We start from the raw sequence: 17,179 nt of genomic DNA on the forward strand, positions 1-17,179 counted from the left end.
ATTTTTTTTTAAAGATTTTATTTATTTGAGAGAGAGAGCACGAGCAAGGGGGAGAAAGAGAAGCAGGCTCCCCACTGAGCAAGGAGCCTGATGTGGGGCTCAGTCCCGGGACCCTGGGATCATGACCTGAGCCAAAGGCAGATGCTTAACCAACTGAGCCACTCAGGCGCCCCTGTTTTGTTTTGTTTTGTTTTATTATATTTCAATTTTTTTTTTCATTTTTTTCCTCCAAGAGCTTTTCTGCCAGAACCTATTATATGTCCGGAAATGCGAGGGAAACAAATGAGGTCCTCACCCTTAGATAAGAACTTTAAGTTAGAGAGAGAATGTAGTAAATACTAGAAGCTACTTCAGAATATTTCAATTTCTTCGATTGTTTTGGAGAAGAACCCTCTCATCTTTGGCCTGGAGGTTGGGAAGGCTGACTCATGCAGAGTGAGTGAGTTTCCTTGTTTCAGCCCTGCCTCTTTCCCACTCTGGGAAGGATGTGGAGGTCCCAAGTTCTGAGGGGCACACGGGCCCTCCTCCACTCAGGGCTCCGCGTAGATTCTGCAGAGGCTGCCACTGCCTCCGCTCCCATCCTTCAGCACTCATGGATCGCTCTATATCTTCTAGAAATCTGTTGAAATCACTCACGCTCCTCTTTTATTCTTTTACTATAATTTTAATAGGGTATTGAGAGGGAATGATGAAAATAGCAGCCTATTTTCTTGAACCAGAAGCCTGGATCGCTTTTTAAACATAAAAATTCCCTCATGGGGATGAAAGGTACAGCATAGGGAATATAGTCCTGAACCCCTTAGGTAATTTTGTTGCAGCCCAAGAGTGGCTGGCAAGTGGAATGCATTGACTACATGTTGGAAGAATGAATAAGTAAAATGATATCCTAGAACTATACTCTCTTATTTCTACTTACAGGCTTGAAATTTCAAGTTTTTAGGATTTTTTTTTAAAAAGCAGTATGCATATACCATATATTTTGTAATACCACTAGCAGAGTCTGTTGAGCACTCAGTCAGTAATCAACCACATTAATATTTGCAGCAAAGCCTATGAATAGTCACACTAAGTGGGATAAAGTCTGTAAATAGCCTCGTGGGAATTCAGTTCAGATCTTGCCAGTATATTCAGTGTGCTTGCTAAATGGGTTACCAGAAAACCATGTGTTTTTATAAAAGATTTCTTAATTCACAAATTTGTATAAGGAACTGTAGACTTCTGGGGCGCCTGGGTGGCTCAGTCGTTAAGCGTCTGCCTTCGGCTCAGGGCGTGATCCCGGCGTTCTGGGATCGAGCCCCACATCAGGCTCCTCCGCTATGAGCCTGCTTCTTCCTCTCCTACTCCCCCTGCTTGTGCTCCCTCTCTCGCTGGCTGTCTCTCTTTCTGCCAAATAAATAAATAAAATCTTTAAAAAAAAAAAAACTGCAGACTTCTATTTCATCTGAAACTTTTTCATCCTTCCATTTTTGTGGTTAAACGAAAGTAGTAGTTGAAGTTGCCATGAACACATACACAAAACACGTAACACGCAGGCAATTCAAATGGGATGTTTCCTTGGACAATCTTTTCACATCTCAGAATTAGTTTGATATTAGCCATCCAAAATGGCATTTGAGGTTTCTAGTTCTAAAGTAACATTGTAATCTTCGTAAACCAGTAGATCTGATATGTATAATAGACCTGTTTCCACATAGCTAGGGAATTGGGTAAGCCTTCTGAGTTAATCAGTTACGTTAGTTTGAAAAGCTGTCTTATTAATTACAAAATATAAACACGACATAAAAAAATGTGTGATAATTACTGTAGAAATGTAAGTCGGAAATTACCCTTTTAGCTAAGTATAATAATCATTAAAATTTAAGAAAAACGTAACACGGGGTGCCTGGGTGGTGCCGTCTGTTGAGCGTCCGACTCTTGGTTCCAGCCCAGGTCATGAGCTCAGGGTGATGAGATCACGCTCCACATCAGGCTCCATGCTCAGCACGGAGTCGGCTTGGGATTCTCTCTCTCTCCTTCTGCCCCTCCCGCTTGTGCTATCTCATTGTCAAATGAATAAATAAATCTTAAAAAAGAAAAACTTAAGATATAACTGAAATTTTTATATTTTCTTCAGCAATAGGCAGGCGTACGTGCTTTAAGAATATGACATCGCTAACTTACCCTCTGCTAGCTTGCTTACGTAACTCGGGACTGCAGCAGCCGCTAGTTCGTTCTCCTCCTCTGTGCTCTGTTGATATTCACGTAGAGGACAGTAAAAATATTCTTAGCGTTTCATGAAAATAATTATTTGAGGGGCGCCTGGGTGGCTCAGTTATTAAGTGTCTGCCTTCGGCTCGGGGCGTGATCCCCGAGTCCTGGGATCGAGTCCCACATCGGGCTCCTCCGCTGGGAGCCTGCTTCTTCCTCTCCCACTCCCCGTGCTTGTGTTCCCTCTCTCGCTGGCTGTCTCTCTCTCAAATAAATAAATAAAATCTTTAAAAAAAAAAAAGAAAAGTAAAGAATTATTTGAGAAATGCTTTAGAATTATGCATGTAAAATCTTTGCTTCGTTTCTTCCTAGTGGATCAATGAGACAATATTAGTGCCACTGGTACAAGAAATCGAGTCTGTCAGCACACAGATGAGACGAATGGGCTGTCCTGAGCTTCAGATAGGAGGTATGTGAAAATAGAGCCCAACATTTGATTTACAGTCAGTGAATCTGCGAAATAGAAATTTACTTTCTGTACTGGGCTATTTAACAACTTCCTTTGTTATCTTGAGGTGAAGACAAAACTAAATGTTTCTTATATACTTATATATATTTTCTAATACGAGTTTTATTGAAATAGAATTTACTTACCTACAGTTCCCCCATTTAAAGTCTGCAGTTCAGAGGTTTGGGTTGTGCAACCACAGTCAATTTTAGAGTATCTCATCACCCAGAAAAGAAACCCCACACACCCCGTTTCCCCCATCACCCATTCCCCAGCCCAAGACAACTACCTGTTTAGACAGACCCGTTCTGGATAGTCACATAAATGGAATCATACAATCTGTTGTCATTTGTGACTGGCTTCTTTCACTTAACATATTTTCAAGGTTCATCCATGTTGTAACATTTATCAGTACTTTGTTTCTTTTTATTGCCAAATAATATCCTATTATATTGATCTATTGCATTTTGTTTACCCATTTATCAGTTGATTGACATTTGGGTGGTTTTCACTTTTTGGCTATTATGGATAATGCTGCTGTGAACAGTTGTATACAGGTGTTTGTGTGGACATACGTTTTAATTTCTCTAGGAGTAGAGTGGCTGAGCCATATGGTAACTCCATGTTTCACCTTTTGAGGAAGAGCCAGACTCTTTCTGAAGCAACTGCACCATTTTACATTCCCACCAATAGTGTATGAGGGTTTCAGTTTCTCACATTTTCACCAATACTTATCTGTCCTTTTTATTATAGTTGTCCTAATGGGTGTGAAACAGTTTTCTCATTGTGGTTTTGATTCGCATTTTCCTCATGGCTACTGATATTGAGCGTCTTTTCATGTGCTTATTGGCCTTTCATATATCTTCTTAGGAGAAATATCTTTTCAGATCCTTTACCATTTTTCAGTTGAATCATTTGTCTTTTTTATCATTGAGGTGTTCTTTATATATTCTAGATACAAGTCCCTTATCAGATATTAATTCCAAAGTTGTACAAAGCATAAAGAATGTGTAATAATGCTAATTTAAAATCACCTATTTTCAACTCTCTTACCTACAGAAAAATAAAACTGTTAAGGTTCCATACAATCTGCCTAAAATATATATATACCATAACTTATTTAGTGTTAAGTAATTAGATTTCAAAATAAATAAGGAATGTCACAGTCAACCACCTCTTATTAGGGAATAAATTTCTCCTTGAAAATCTTAAGTGCTTTTGATTGCACATTAGTAATTTCTACTTATTTTGGGTGTCTTCTAATCAGTCTTTGTTCTCTGGACTAAGAGTAGAATTGTATATCCCAAAGGTGTCTATTCATTGAATATCCAAATGTTTCATATGTAATTTACATACTCTCATATTAACCTTGAAAGCTAGCTGTTAGTGTCCCATTTATGGGTAAGGCCAAGACACACAGAGCTTAGGTAACTTGCCCAGTGTCACGGAACAGATTTGAGGCCAGAGCTCTTTGACTCCAAAGTCCAGAATGGTTACTTTCTAGATCTTGGTAATGTTATTGAACCTGTGCCTGTTGTCGTTGAGCTTTCTTTAAAAGCTATAAAAATGGGACGGGGGGGAAGCTATTAAAATGTGTATTTTCCACAACATTTTACCAGTGTGATGTGCTTTTTAAAAAGAACGACATTGATTGTGAGTACAAATGCAGTATATATTATGTTCATTGTAGAAAGGCTGGAAAGTAGAGACAGAAGTACACGTAGAAGAATATTACCCATAATTCTGCTTCCAGAGATAAATCACTGTCAATTTTAAGTCACAACCAGTTATTATTTTTGGTTATAATACTAACTATATCTGTATAGCTGTGTAAGTGTGTGTACGTGTGTGTATGTATATACATATAGTTTTCATAGTATATATATATTAATATATATAGCTACATACTTATATATAGTATTGGTATATACAATATATATTTTAGTGTATATAATATATGTATATATGTTAGTGCATATACATATGTCTCTCAATTGTATGTTACACCATAGTTTAAGAACATTAAAGTTTTTAAAATATATTCAGGAGTTGAGGGAATATGGTACATGTATGTACATATTTTTAATTAAATTGGGGTCATACTGTTTTGTTGCCTACTTTTACCCCCCAATTTTTCTATTTTGTTAAATATTCTCCAGTATTGTTTTTGTGGCTAGATGGCATTTCTTTTTGTTTGTGTAATATGTTGTGTTTAACTGATCTTTATTATCTAAAAGGTAGGGCTTTTGCCCTTTACTGTTATTAGTAATGCTATGAGTAAATATCCTTTTATCTAAATTTTTGTGTACATTTGTAATTATTTTTTAGGGATAATTTCTTAGAAGTGGAGTTAGTTCAGTAGGAATAAATACATTAAGGCTTTTGATGTACGTAACCCTTTAAAAGCTTATATCAGTTTATACTCTAGCAACCACGTCACATAGAAGAATGCCTTTTTCCCAGCATTGAGAAGTAAGGTTAGACATTCTGGAAATATCTGTTGGTTTATTAATTTCTTTGTATAGTTGTCTTTCGTGATAAGAGAAATCACTGTCAAATAAAGTTTCCGCTTATCACTGGCATAACAGGCAACTTTTAACTTAACCTGATTTTGAAATTTTTACATGTACCCCACAAAAATATTTTATATATTAGCTGTTTATAGATTTGTCAGAATGGACTTGGCTGCTGCTTTTGGAGTGTGTGTGTGCATGTGGTGTCTGTGTTTATAAATCTGGCCACCATGCCAGAAATGATAAAAAGAAGTTGTAAGTAAAGTAAATAATGCGAATTGTTCAACTACTAATTGCTTTCATTTATTCCTTCAACCTCTATTGAGGAAAGAGCATTTTAAGTTCTTCTAGAGACCCACATGAAGAATAATTTGTCCTGTGTGTTTTATTTTTAACAGAGGCTAGTATTACGAGTCTAAAACAAGCTGCCCTGGTCAAAGCTCCTCTCATTCCAACTTTGAATACAATTGTGCAGTATCTAGACCTTACACCAAATCAGGAATACTTGTTTGAAAGGATCAAAGGTAACTAGTAATTTGAAGAGGAAAAAATATCACTACTTTGAGATTTTATTAAGTAAAAGTAACAAGGATGGGTGTCTGGGTGGCTCAATGGTGACTCTTGGTTTCGGCTCAGGTCAAGATCTCACGGTCATTGAGATCAAGTCCTGCGTTGGGCTCTGCATGAGTGGTGGAGCCTGCTTAAGATTCTCTCTCTCCCTCTTCTGCTGCCCCTCCCCTCCAACTCACTCGCACTCTTTCTCAAAAAAAATAACAAGGAAAAAAATTTTTTTCAAGCGTTACCAAGTATCTTTTATTTTATAAATATATATTTAATTATGGCTCAATTAAGGCTTATACTTGAACAACTTTTGGTTTTTATATTTCATATGCTTAAGAATTGTCAAAAGCGGGCACCTCGGTGGCTCAGTTGGTTAAGCATCTGCCTTTGGCTCAGTTCATAATCCCAGGGTTCTGGATCGAGCCCCACGTTGGGCTTCCTGCTCCTCGGGGAGCCTGCCTCTCCCTCTCCTCTGCCTGCTGCTCCCCTTGCTTGTGCATGCGCTCTCCCTCCCGCTCTCTCTCTCCCTCTCTCTCTCTCTCTGTCAAATAAATAAATAAATAAATAAATTGTCAAAATGATGTAGCTAGCCTTGAATATGTTAGTTAATTTTATTCTGTCTAGGGAAACTTAAATACAAGCTACATGGGCTCAAGTAAATATTTCAGACTCATTTTCTACTCTTTAACTACCAAGAATGGATACCACTATGACATTCTTTATAGTGTCACCATGCTGATCCTTCTTTCTTTCAATTCATATAATTCATATTTAATATGTTGCTTCTTTGTATTTCTTTTTTTTTTTTTAAGATTTTATTTATTTATTCGACAGAGATAGAGACAGCCAGCCAGAGATAGAGACAGACAGAGAGAGGGAACACAGGCAGGGGGAGTGGGAGAGGAAGAAGCAGGCTCATAGCGGAAGAGCCTGATGTGGGGCTGGATCCCATAACACTGGATCCCATAGCCCCGCCTCTTTGTATTTCTGTTATGTCCGATTATTCGGAGAGAAATGTGATCTTCTGAGGAGACTGATGTGAGAATCAGGAAACTTAGCCTCCCTGATATTCCCACACTCTCCCTTTATGCTTCCCTGCTTTTATTTGGATAAACTGTAAAATGTTCTCATCACTAAAACGAGTTTTAGAAATAGTATTTCAGGGGCTCCTGGGTGGCACAGCGGTTAAGCGTCTGCCTTCGGCTCAGGGCGTGATCCCGGCGTTCTGGGATCAAGCCCCACATCAGGCTCCTCCACTAGGACCCTGCTTCTTCCTCTCCCACTCCCCCTCTCTCGCTGGCTGTCTCTGTCTCTGTCGAATAAATAAATAAAATCTTTAAAAAGAAAAAAAGTATTTCACTCTTCAGATTTATCACTATTTTAATTTGAAAACATTACGGTGCCCCCTCTCTCCCCTAGGTTTGGACTGGGGTTCAGGAGTAATCATTTATCATGACTTTTAAGAAACTTTTTATTGTAAGGAGAATTCAGATATTCATAAAACTAGACACAAGAGTATGCTGAAGCCTCTTGTACATAGCCCCTGGTCCCTGCAGCCTTCAGTCCCTGGGCATCCCAAGCCCTATCCGTATCCCCATCTCTCTCCTTCCTTTCTGTATTATATATAGCTCTCTATGTGTCTCAAAGATAAGGCCTTTTAAAAACATAACCTCAGTACAATTATCACACCTAATATTTTTTGACAGTTTCTTTATATCATGAAATACGTAACTTATGTTTGAATTTCCAACCATCTCATAAAATGTATAATTACTTTTTCTGGTATTATTTGAATTGGGACTCAAATATAACCACATGGTATGACTGATTGATAAAGCATTTAAGTTCAGGGGCACCTGGGTGGCTCAGTCAGTTAAGCGTCTGCCTTCTGCACAGGTCATGATCTCAGAGTTCTGGGATCGAGTCCCATGTCGGGCTCCCTAGTCCATGGGGAGCCTGCTCTCCCTCTGCCCACCACTCCCCCTGCTTGTGCTCTCTCTCTTTCAAAAAAATAAATAAAATCTTTAAAAAAAAAAATTAAGTTCCTTTTAAGCTATAGATTTCCTGTCCATCCTTTTTTTTTTTTCTCTGCAACTTACTTATTGAAAAAACTGGGTGGTTTGTCCTATAGAGTTGCCATGGATTTTTACCGAATACATCCCCATGGGGTGTAATTTTACGTGATCCTCTGTCCTCCGAATTTCCTGTAAATTCAGGTTGCAGTTTTTGGCAAGATCACCTGATAGATAGCAGGATATTTGTATATCCAAAAAACTGTGTGTGTGTGTGTGTGTGTGTGCGCGCGCACATGTATGCAAAGTACATATAAAGTCTTCTCTTTTTTTTTTAAGATTTTATTTATTTATTTGACAGAGAGACAGCCAGCGAGAGAGGAAACACAAGCAGGGGGAGTGGAGAGGAAGAAGCAGGCTCCCAGCAGAGGAGCCTGATGTGGGGCTCGATCCCAGAACGCTGGGATCACGCCCTGAGCTGAAGGCAGACGCTTAATGACTGGAGCCACCCAGGCGCCCCCATATAAAGTATTCTATATAGATTTCCCAATTGTGCAAAGAATGTTACATACCATTTTTTTCTAACCAGAATAGAGTGTAGGTTCACACATTACCTTACGTTGTTTTATTTCTTTTCTTTCTTTTCTTTCTTTCTTTCTTTCTTTCTTTATTTATTTATTTATTTTTGGCTTTTTAAATTTCATCTTTGTTGCTCCAGAACTTTCTCAGGGAGGCTGTATGAGTTCATTTCGATGGAATAGAGGTGGAGACTTCAAAGGACGCAAATGGGATACAGACCTGCCCACTGATTCTGCCGTAAGTCTCTACTTTTTTTTTTCAGTTTAACATTTTTCCATGTTACTGGATTTATGTACTTTTATTTTTCCATTATAAAAATAAGTATTAGAATTTAGAAACCAAGGTAGAGATAAAAACTTTAAATTGTACCAGCATCTTAACCACTGTTATTTTGGTGTATTTTTTTTCTTTTTTTCCCTTTACTTAGATGCACCGTTTTTTAATGTTTTGTCATAGTTGTAATCATCCTCCATGTAAAATTTTGTATTTTTTTCATTTTTGCAGTGTTTAAGTATTTTTTCATTATTACACACTGTCAATTATCTGTTCTCCTATATTGGAGCTGGAAGTTTGAGAATTATTTAGTTTCTATTTTAAATAATATTGCAAGGAATATCATGATGCTTATTTTTTCTTATTTGGGATTATGGCTTTAAGAAAGATTCTTAGGGAAGCCTGGGTGGCTCAGTCGGTTAAGCCTCTAACTCCTTTCAGCTCAGGTGATGATCTCTTCAGAGTTGTGAGATCAGCTGTAAGATTCTGGGAGTGGAGCCTGCTTAAAATGCTCTCTCTCCCTCTCCTCCCCCCACCCCAGCTCCCCGCACTCACACTCTCTAAATAAAAAAATTAAAACAGATTCCTAGAATTAAGATTGATGAGATCAAAGAGTATAATGTTTTTGAGCATTTAAGAGTTTTTCAGAATCATGTTCTTTATTGTTTTCATAATGACTGTTATATGTAAAAATGAAGCTTCAAATGCTGATACTGAAATTGAGAATGTATGTGTATTTTTTTTTTTTAAGATTTTATTTATTTATTCGACAGAGAGAGAGACAGCCAGCGAGAGAGGGAACACAAGCAGGGGGAGTGTGAGAGGAAGAAGCAGGCTCCCAGCAGAGGAGCCTGATGTGGGTCTCGATCCCAGAACGCTGGGATCACACCCTAAGCTGAAGGCAGACGCTTAACAACTGCGCCACCCAGGCGCCCCTGTATGTGTATTTTTATCTCGGTTTTCTGTTAACTATATGGGTATGAGTGATCCACTTAACAGAAAACTGGGATAATGTCTTTTCTCTTTTCATTTTACGGATTTCATCTTATAAATGTAATCATTTGAAAGCATTTTTGCTAGTTCTCTCTTTAGGGAAAAATTTAAAAATTGGAGTCATTATAAGCAAAGACTAAACCCATGATAGATTTAATGCTGATTTTGAAAAATTGTTTCCTCATCTTCAGATCATCATGCACGTATTTTGCACCTACCTCGATTCCAGATTACCTCCGCACCCTAAGTACCCTGACGGAAAAACATTTACTTCGCAGCACTTTGTTCAGACACCAAATAAACCAGGTAGAAACTTCCTAAAAGAATGAGTTGAGATTTTCACATGAGATATATAGAGAGGTTGGCTTGTTTTTTTAATGTAGCATATTTTCTTTACAGATGTGACAAATGAGAATGTTTTTTGCATTTATCAGAGTGCTATCAACCCTCCCCATTATGAGCTAATCTACCAGCGTCATGTCTACAACCTTCCAAAGGTACTTCTAAATGTAGAAATTGCTATTACAGTGTGTCACGGATGACTTGCTTTGATAATATTTTTTAAATTAGAGTCTCTTGTTTATGGATTAGGTAAACGTTTTAAATTAGGGAAAATGTGTTTCTTGAATATCCCGGGGTTTTTTAAACTCTAAAAGTAATATATGCTTAATTTGGGAAAGGATAAAGAAAAAGAAGAAAGATCAGTCATTATTCCATTACTTAAAGGCAGGTGTTGTGAAATTTTTGGTGTATTGCCTTTGGTAAATTTCATTTTGGTCTTTCTCTGTGCCACTTTATGGGTTGAAATCATATTTATATAATTTTATTTCCTTTTAAAAAATTAACTTCTTAATTTAATTACCTTAAAAAGCCATAATTTTCCGTTCCATTAAAAGGCTTCCATAGAAACACTTTTTAATGGCTGTAAAAAAGTTTATCATAGGATTATAACTTAATTTATTCAATCATCCCCCTACCGTTGGACGTTTTGGATGTTCTAATTCTTCATTATCATGAACACTGCTGAGTATTCATCTTTATGGATATAGCTGTCTGCATTTTGGGTAATTTCGTTAGTTTAAAGTCCAAAAGTGGAATTCTAGGTTTCAGAATATTTTCAAGGCTTTTAAAATACATTATCAAACTACTTTCTACAAAAGATTATTGTACCAGTTTACGTTTCTGTTCAGGTATTTTACTCTTGACTGCAAACATCAGTTCTGCTGATGACCTTTGCACTTACTGTAGTTACCAGTTTCTTTACTAAGAAGTTTTACGTTGACTGTAATCATAAATTGTCTTCTCCATCAAATTCCTAGGAGAGAATATTAATTTCCTTTTTTTCAAGTTTAACATTTCAACTTTGTAAGTGTTAATAGTTTGGGCCATTGAAGTTTCTGTCCAAATCCATGCAAATGAAAGTCTGAATTGCACGGAATTCTGAGTTAGTAGAATGTGAATTGATAGGATCTGCACTTATCTTTTTGTTTGGTTTGCATAATTTTTTGTTTGGCTTTGTTTAAATCCTGCTGTCTTTTTGTCTTGATTCCAGGGCCGAAATAATATGTTTCATACATTGTTAATGTTCCTCTACATCATAAAGACCAAAGAGTCAGGAATGCTTGGGTAAGTATTGATGTTTTAAAAACACAAGTACTTAATTTATTTACTGTTTTTCTTCCTGTGTTAAGATTCTGCCGAAGGCAGCATCATACACTGAAAAGACTGTGGACTGAACAAGAGATCGGGCTTCTGGTGTAAGCCCAGCCCCGTCACTAACCCATTCTTCTCTCTTGGGCAAGTCCCTTCCTTCCTTCCTCACCGACCTGCATTTCCCTATTGGAGAAAAGGCCGTTGGACCACATCATTGGCTTTACAGTTGTGTCCCTCAGAGGAGCAACTCCGAGATCTGTATCAGGCTCCGACCACTTTAAAATTTAAAAACAAAACAAAAGCCATCCCATATCAGACACAAAGCCTTCTGCAAAATGTTTTATATTTCCAGAGAGACTGAGTCAGTACCTGTTCCATATTATTGTTAACTGGGATGGAAAAATGAGCAGTTGAAATTGTTTACTTTGTTATTCTAAATATGTAGTAATGAAGCTCACATGCTATTAACAATAAATTCAGAATTGTATGGTCATTTTGGTGATTTGAAATTTTAGTGTATCATAAAATTTTGAAGGAACAGGACTGCAGGTAAAGCTGGGGTAATCTGATAATGCAGGGTCTGAGAGTCTAAAACCCTGAGGTTAAGAAAATGTGAAGGGAAAGGCGTGGAGTGGAAAACATCTAGGGTCCACTCCGGTTCTGATATGCACGCCTGTTTTCACTTTTGCTTCGCTGTCCTGTTTTAGGCATGTTCTAGAACTGCATTGTCTCGTAGACCAGCCACCAGCCACATGTGGCACTGAGCATTTGAAACATGACGAATCTGAATTGAGATGTGTTGTACTTGTAAAACATAGACTAGAATTTGAAGACCAAAAAAAAAAAAAGTGAAAGATCTCTTTAATAATGTTGTACATTGACTACATGTTGAATTAATACATTGGATATATTGGGTTAAATGAAATATATTACTAAGATTAATTTCACCTATTTCTTTTTCCTTTTTATAAAATTTTTAAGGTGTTTGTTAGAAAATTTAAATTATGGGGGCACCAGGCTGGCTCAGTCAGTAGAGCGTGTGACCCTTTTTTTTTTTTTTTTTTTTTAAGATTTTATTTACTTACTTGTCAGAGATAGAGAAAGGAGCACAAGCAGGGGGAACAGCAGGCAGAGGGAGAAGCAGACTCCCTGCTGAGCAAGGAGCCTGATGCAGGACTTGATCCCAGGACCCTGGGATCTTGACCTGAGCCGAAAGCAGGCACTTAACCAACTGAGCCACCCAGGCGTCCCGTGTATGACTTCTCATCTCAGGGTCGTGAGTTCAAGCCCCACGTTGGGTGTAGAACTTAATTAAAATGAAATAAACTAAAAGTACTTATTAGGGAGGGTGCTGGGTGTCTCAGTCAGTTGAGCATCCGACTCTTGGTTTCTGCTCAGTTCACGATCTCGGGGATGTGGGATCGGGCTGCATGGTCAGCAGGGAGTCTGCTTGAAGGTTCCCTCTGCCCCTCCCCCTGCTCTCTCTCTTTCTTAGTCTCTCTCAGACCAATAAATCTTAAAAAACAAAAACAAACAAACAAAAACCTTAGTGGGGTAATAACTTACCAGAGGCCAAAAAGAACTGATAAAATTCTTGAAGTGCTTACCTTCTCTTAATGAGCAACTTACAGTGGGAAAGAAACACTTTAGACTAAAACTAATACGTGTTTTATTTATTTGAGGGTCTTCTCTTAACCAAGGGAAAAGAAGCTTTGAAATTAACTTTTTAAATATGATTGATCAACCTTTTTAATACATTCTAAAACAATCAAATGGGTAAAAACTACTATCCTATAACTTAAAGGAAATAAGCAAGTAGCTCAAATATAGTCCATTTGGAATCATGCCCATAAAACAGCAGATTGATCCAAATACATTATCAATTCAATGCCAGATATTTGTGCAGTTACTGGAATGAGATGAATGTTTTACTTCCAAAAGGGAAAAAAAAAATCTAGACAGAATTGACTGCACAGTAATTTAAGTGTTCTGTTAGCAAAAAACCATAAATAAAGCTTAAAGCTCAATGACAAACGGAGACAAAATATTATGGTTGGAACACATATAGCAAATCCAGGCTGATATCCATCATATATAAAGAGCACATATAAATTCATTAGAGGAGCGCTTGGGTGGCTCAGATGGTTGAGTGTCTGCCTTCAGCTCAGGTCATGATCCCAGCATTCTGGGATCAAGCCGCTCAGCGGGAAGCCTGCTTCTCCCTCTCCCACTCCCCCTGCTTGTGTTCCCTCTCTCGCTGCCTCTCTCTCTGTCAAATAAATAAAATCTTTAAAAAAAAAAATGTAAGTTTATTATTAAAATATGTTAGGAGGCATAGGATTACAATCCATTTTTTTCACCCTATACACTCACATATACTTTTCTTTTTTCATGTTTCTGTTAAGAATCATTTTATGTGGGATGCTTGGGTCCTGGGATTGAGCCCCACATTGGGCTCCCTGCTCAACAGGGAGCCTGCTTCTCTCTATCCCTCTGCCGCTCCCCCTGCTTGTGCTCTCGCTCTCTGTCTCAAATGAATGAATAAAATATTTTTAAAAAATAATAAATTCATTAGAAAAGAAAAACCGAAAATGGTCGTAGACGGAAAAGACTTTCACAGAAGTGTTGCTTAACTGACTAATAAACATGAAAAGATGCTTAGCCTTACATACAAACAAGCCAAAATCAAAACATTCCTTTCTATCAAATTGAGATTTATCATTTGCACAGGTTTTCTTTTTAAGATTTTATTTTTTTTAATCAATCTCTACGCCCAGCGTGGGGCTCAAACTCACAACCCTGAGATCAAGAGTCACACGCTCCACTGACTGAGCCAGCCGGGTGCCCCTATCATTTACAGTTTTGGTGAAGAAGTTCCTCAAAGAAATGGGAAAACCAGTTAATATAGAAGTTACCTTCTTTTGAAGGGCATTTTTGTCGTATATATATTTTAAAATTTTTTTAATCAAAATTAACAACTACTCATAATTTTAAAAGTTCTGTAATGCTAGAAGTTCCTGACAGAAATGAGCAGTTCCCTGTGTTCCCCAAGCCCACTGAAGGCGACCACCTGAAACTCATTTAGCCTTTTCTTCAAATACTACTCTCGTGGTTCCACGTAATAGAGGCATGTAGCTCTCTTGATTCTTCAGTTTGAGACATTGGAGGTTTATTTCTTATTTTGTTAGATGAGTCATTTAGCTTATAGCCCTCTCTTCCCTTTATACTTTGAATGTGCTATGGTACTCTGTGGAGTAGAAGTAGATTTTTCTTTTTGTTATATATACAGTAGGGTTTAGTTTAAGCTAAATCAGTAATCCCCATATACAAATTCACTAAAGCATCCATAATAATTAGTAAATCCCTAATTCAAGTTGAATAGGTAACATTCTCTAAGAGGCCTAGCATCTCTGTATCCTTTATTTTAAAATTTTAATTGATACTTTTACTTTAATCTTACTTGCTAAAATTATTCAGTTAACTCTATCTGGTGTAATAGTTGTAGAGATCAACCGAAAAATTAATTTTCCACACCCCATAAATCCATTTGTTCTAAATTTGGGTTTTAAGCACAGTTAAGAAAGCAATTACTATTACTAGGGTTCACCTGAGAAACCATATGTACCATAACTCATTACAGAATAGCATTAAATGTCATTGATTAAATATTGTGTTCCTTGTCAAGGCTCTTGTTTTCGTTATTTGAAAAAAGACCTTAAATGCTTGGCAATCAATTCCACTAAAACCTTTTTTTTTTTTCTTTTTATAGGCGAGTTAATCTTGGTCTGTCCGGTGTGAATGTTTTGTGGATTTTTGGCGAGTAGTGGGTCATTTAACTCCAGACATTTGGACTTTTATTTGATTGAACCAGAAGTTGAATCTAAGCATCTCTGAGTCACTGCCGATTTTGAAATAAGATACATATGTGTGCGTTACAGACTCTTTAGATTTAACGAAAAATTAGCTATTACGAAACTTCCTTGTAAAAGTACGTCCTAAATCTTCTACACCAAGAGACATTACTTTTACTTTTTTATTACCTTTCAGATGTTTCAGTTGCCTATAAAACCGCAACCCTTCAGATATTTGTTGACCCAAAACAGTGCAATTTCCCCTTCATTAAGAAATTTGAGTCCTTTTTCATTGTAACCTACAAATAAGAATCATCCACCTAATTTTTCCCAAAAATTGTTTTTTCAGTTGCATTATTTGGTGTAAGTACTTGAAAAGAAACAAGGCAATTGCTAATTCAGCTTTTTTTATCTCTATACCTAGCCGCTGTTCTACAGGTCAGCCCATGGCCCATATTTAATCTCAGTAATGTATTAGTCTACGTGTATTTTTAAGTATTATTGAAAGAGGTTTAACAGTATTGGCATTTAAAAAAGTCAACTCTTGGATTAAATGTTAACTGATAGAGTTAAACTATTTGGGTCTTAGGTTAAAAGGCTGAAGACAACAAGAAATGGCTGCTTTGGTTTTAATAACTCAATCTGACTATTCCATGATGTTGTATTATTTTAAGAGTTCTCTAAGATCATATAATATCTGTTTAAAATTTTTAGATATGTTCCGAATATCTGGAGAGTAAGAAGTGACTAAGTTTGTAGGTTTTGCTTGACTCTGTTTTCTTCTGTGTCTGTTTACAGTATCTCTAAAGCTAGCAGTTGCATTTGTTTTCTGGTTTGACATATTATTAGAGACTATAGATAGAGATATTTCTGTCACATTATGTAAACCTGAAAACGGCTAAGACCAGTATCTTCTGAGTAACTGCCTGTTGGGCCTGGATATGCAGCCCATTTTTAATCATTTGTAAATTCCGTTTTTCAAAAAGTTGTTCCTGTTTTATAAAGGTCTTATGTCCAAAGGAAAGCAAGTTTCTCTTAACTGCTTTTGATGTATGTTAAATATGTTTGCTGTGATATTTTAGAAGAAAATATCAATTAAACATGTTAAATATAAGAACATGTCAAAATCTAAGTACTATTTCAAAAGTTATTGAAGCTGTCATGGGAGAGCGGTTGTTATTCCGTTAAACTACTCAGTTGCATCTTTATTAAAGGGAATAAGGAGAAAAAATTTAACACATAAGACAAAAAGTTTTTTTTTTATAGGACTTAAGTTAGGCAGTGTTTAGTCCAAAAATTCAAAGCTATAATATTTTATTTTATAAGTGACTGTCAAGAAAATACCATATACAGGAAATATACATGTGAAAAGACTAGAGAGCCACACTAAAAAAAAAAAAAAAAAAAGCTGTTTTGTTTGCCGACTGTGAGTCTAGTGGGGGGGTTACTGTAGTCTAGGTAGCTTTCTGATACTGACCGGTCTTCACACATGTTTGAGCCAGCTTATATTTTAATGTAGCCTTTATTAAAAATACTTTGATGAATTAGTTGGAATTCACACTTCAAGAAGACAGTGCACTGCATAAATATGGTAAATTGTGGGGTTTTTTTGGTCTTTGCGTTAAAATGAGTAAATATCTACTTTTCTCTAATTAAATGTTATTTATAGGATATTTTTCACAAGTTTTTTTTTTTTCATTGCTTGACTCATCCTTGTGGGATCAGATCCACCGATCTTTTATATTATGTTCACTGTATCATTTATCCTTTTTTTTTCCCCTCTATGAATATCAGCCTTTTCTTCAGCCAAATTTGTTTTGGGAGCTTACCTAGGTGTTTATAATTTAGTTCCCGCTGAGATGTAACACTGCTATGTTGCTCGGCTTTCTCAAACTGATACATGAACACTTTACACTGATATTTCAGTGGTGAAGCCAAGCGGCATGTGGGTGGCACTTCTAAACTCAGCTTTGGAATAGAAATCCTTTACATGTGGACATTCCTCAAAGGTCGGGCTTGGTCCTCTATCTCACCGTCTCTGCTTTTCCT

The 17,179-nt window shown here is 36.9% G+C and overlaps 1 protein-coding gene across 1 annotated transcript in view; it reads left to right on the top strand.

Moving 5' to 3' along the window:
- The window catches only part of TMEM209 (transmembrane protein 209), a 32,062-nt gene extending 15,261 nt beyond the window's left edge, over positions 1 to 16,801 (top strand). The window contains exons 9-15 of the mRNA XM_008705877.2: positions 2,560 to 2,656; positions 5,607 to 5,732; positions 8,500 to 8,597; positions 9,818 to 9,932; positions 10,026 to 10,123; positions 11,179 to 11,252; positions 15,049 to 16,801. Coding sequence (XP_008704099.1) covers positions 2,560 to 2,656; positions 5,607 to 5,732; positions 8,500 to 8,597; positions 9,818 to 9,932; positions 10,026 to 10,123; positions 11,179 to 11,252; positions 15,049 to 15,103 — 663 coding nt within the window. The 3' untranslated portion in view covers positions 15,104 to 16,801. The remainder of the gene's footprint in view (positions 1 to 2,559; positions 2,657 to 5,606; positions 5,733 to 8,499; positions 8,598 to 9,817; positions 9,933 to 10,025; positions 10,124 to 11,178; positions 11,253 to 15,048) is intronic.
- The last annotated feature ends 378 nt before the right edge of the window (positions 16,802 to 17,179 follow it).

This window comes from Ursus maritimus, unplaced genomic scaffold (genome assembly GCF_017311325.1).
Source record: "Ursus maritimus isolate PB19 unplaced genomic scaffold, ASM1731132v1 scaffold_3, whole genome shotgun sequence".
Taxonomy (NCBI): Eukaryota; Metazoa; Chordata; class Mammalia; order Carnivora; family Ursidae; genus Ursus; species Ursus maritimus.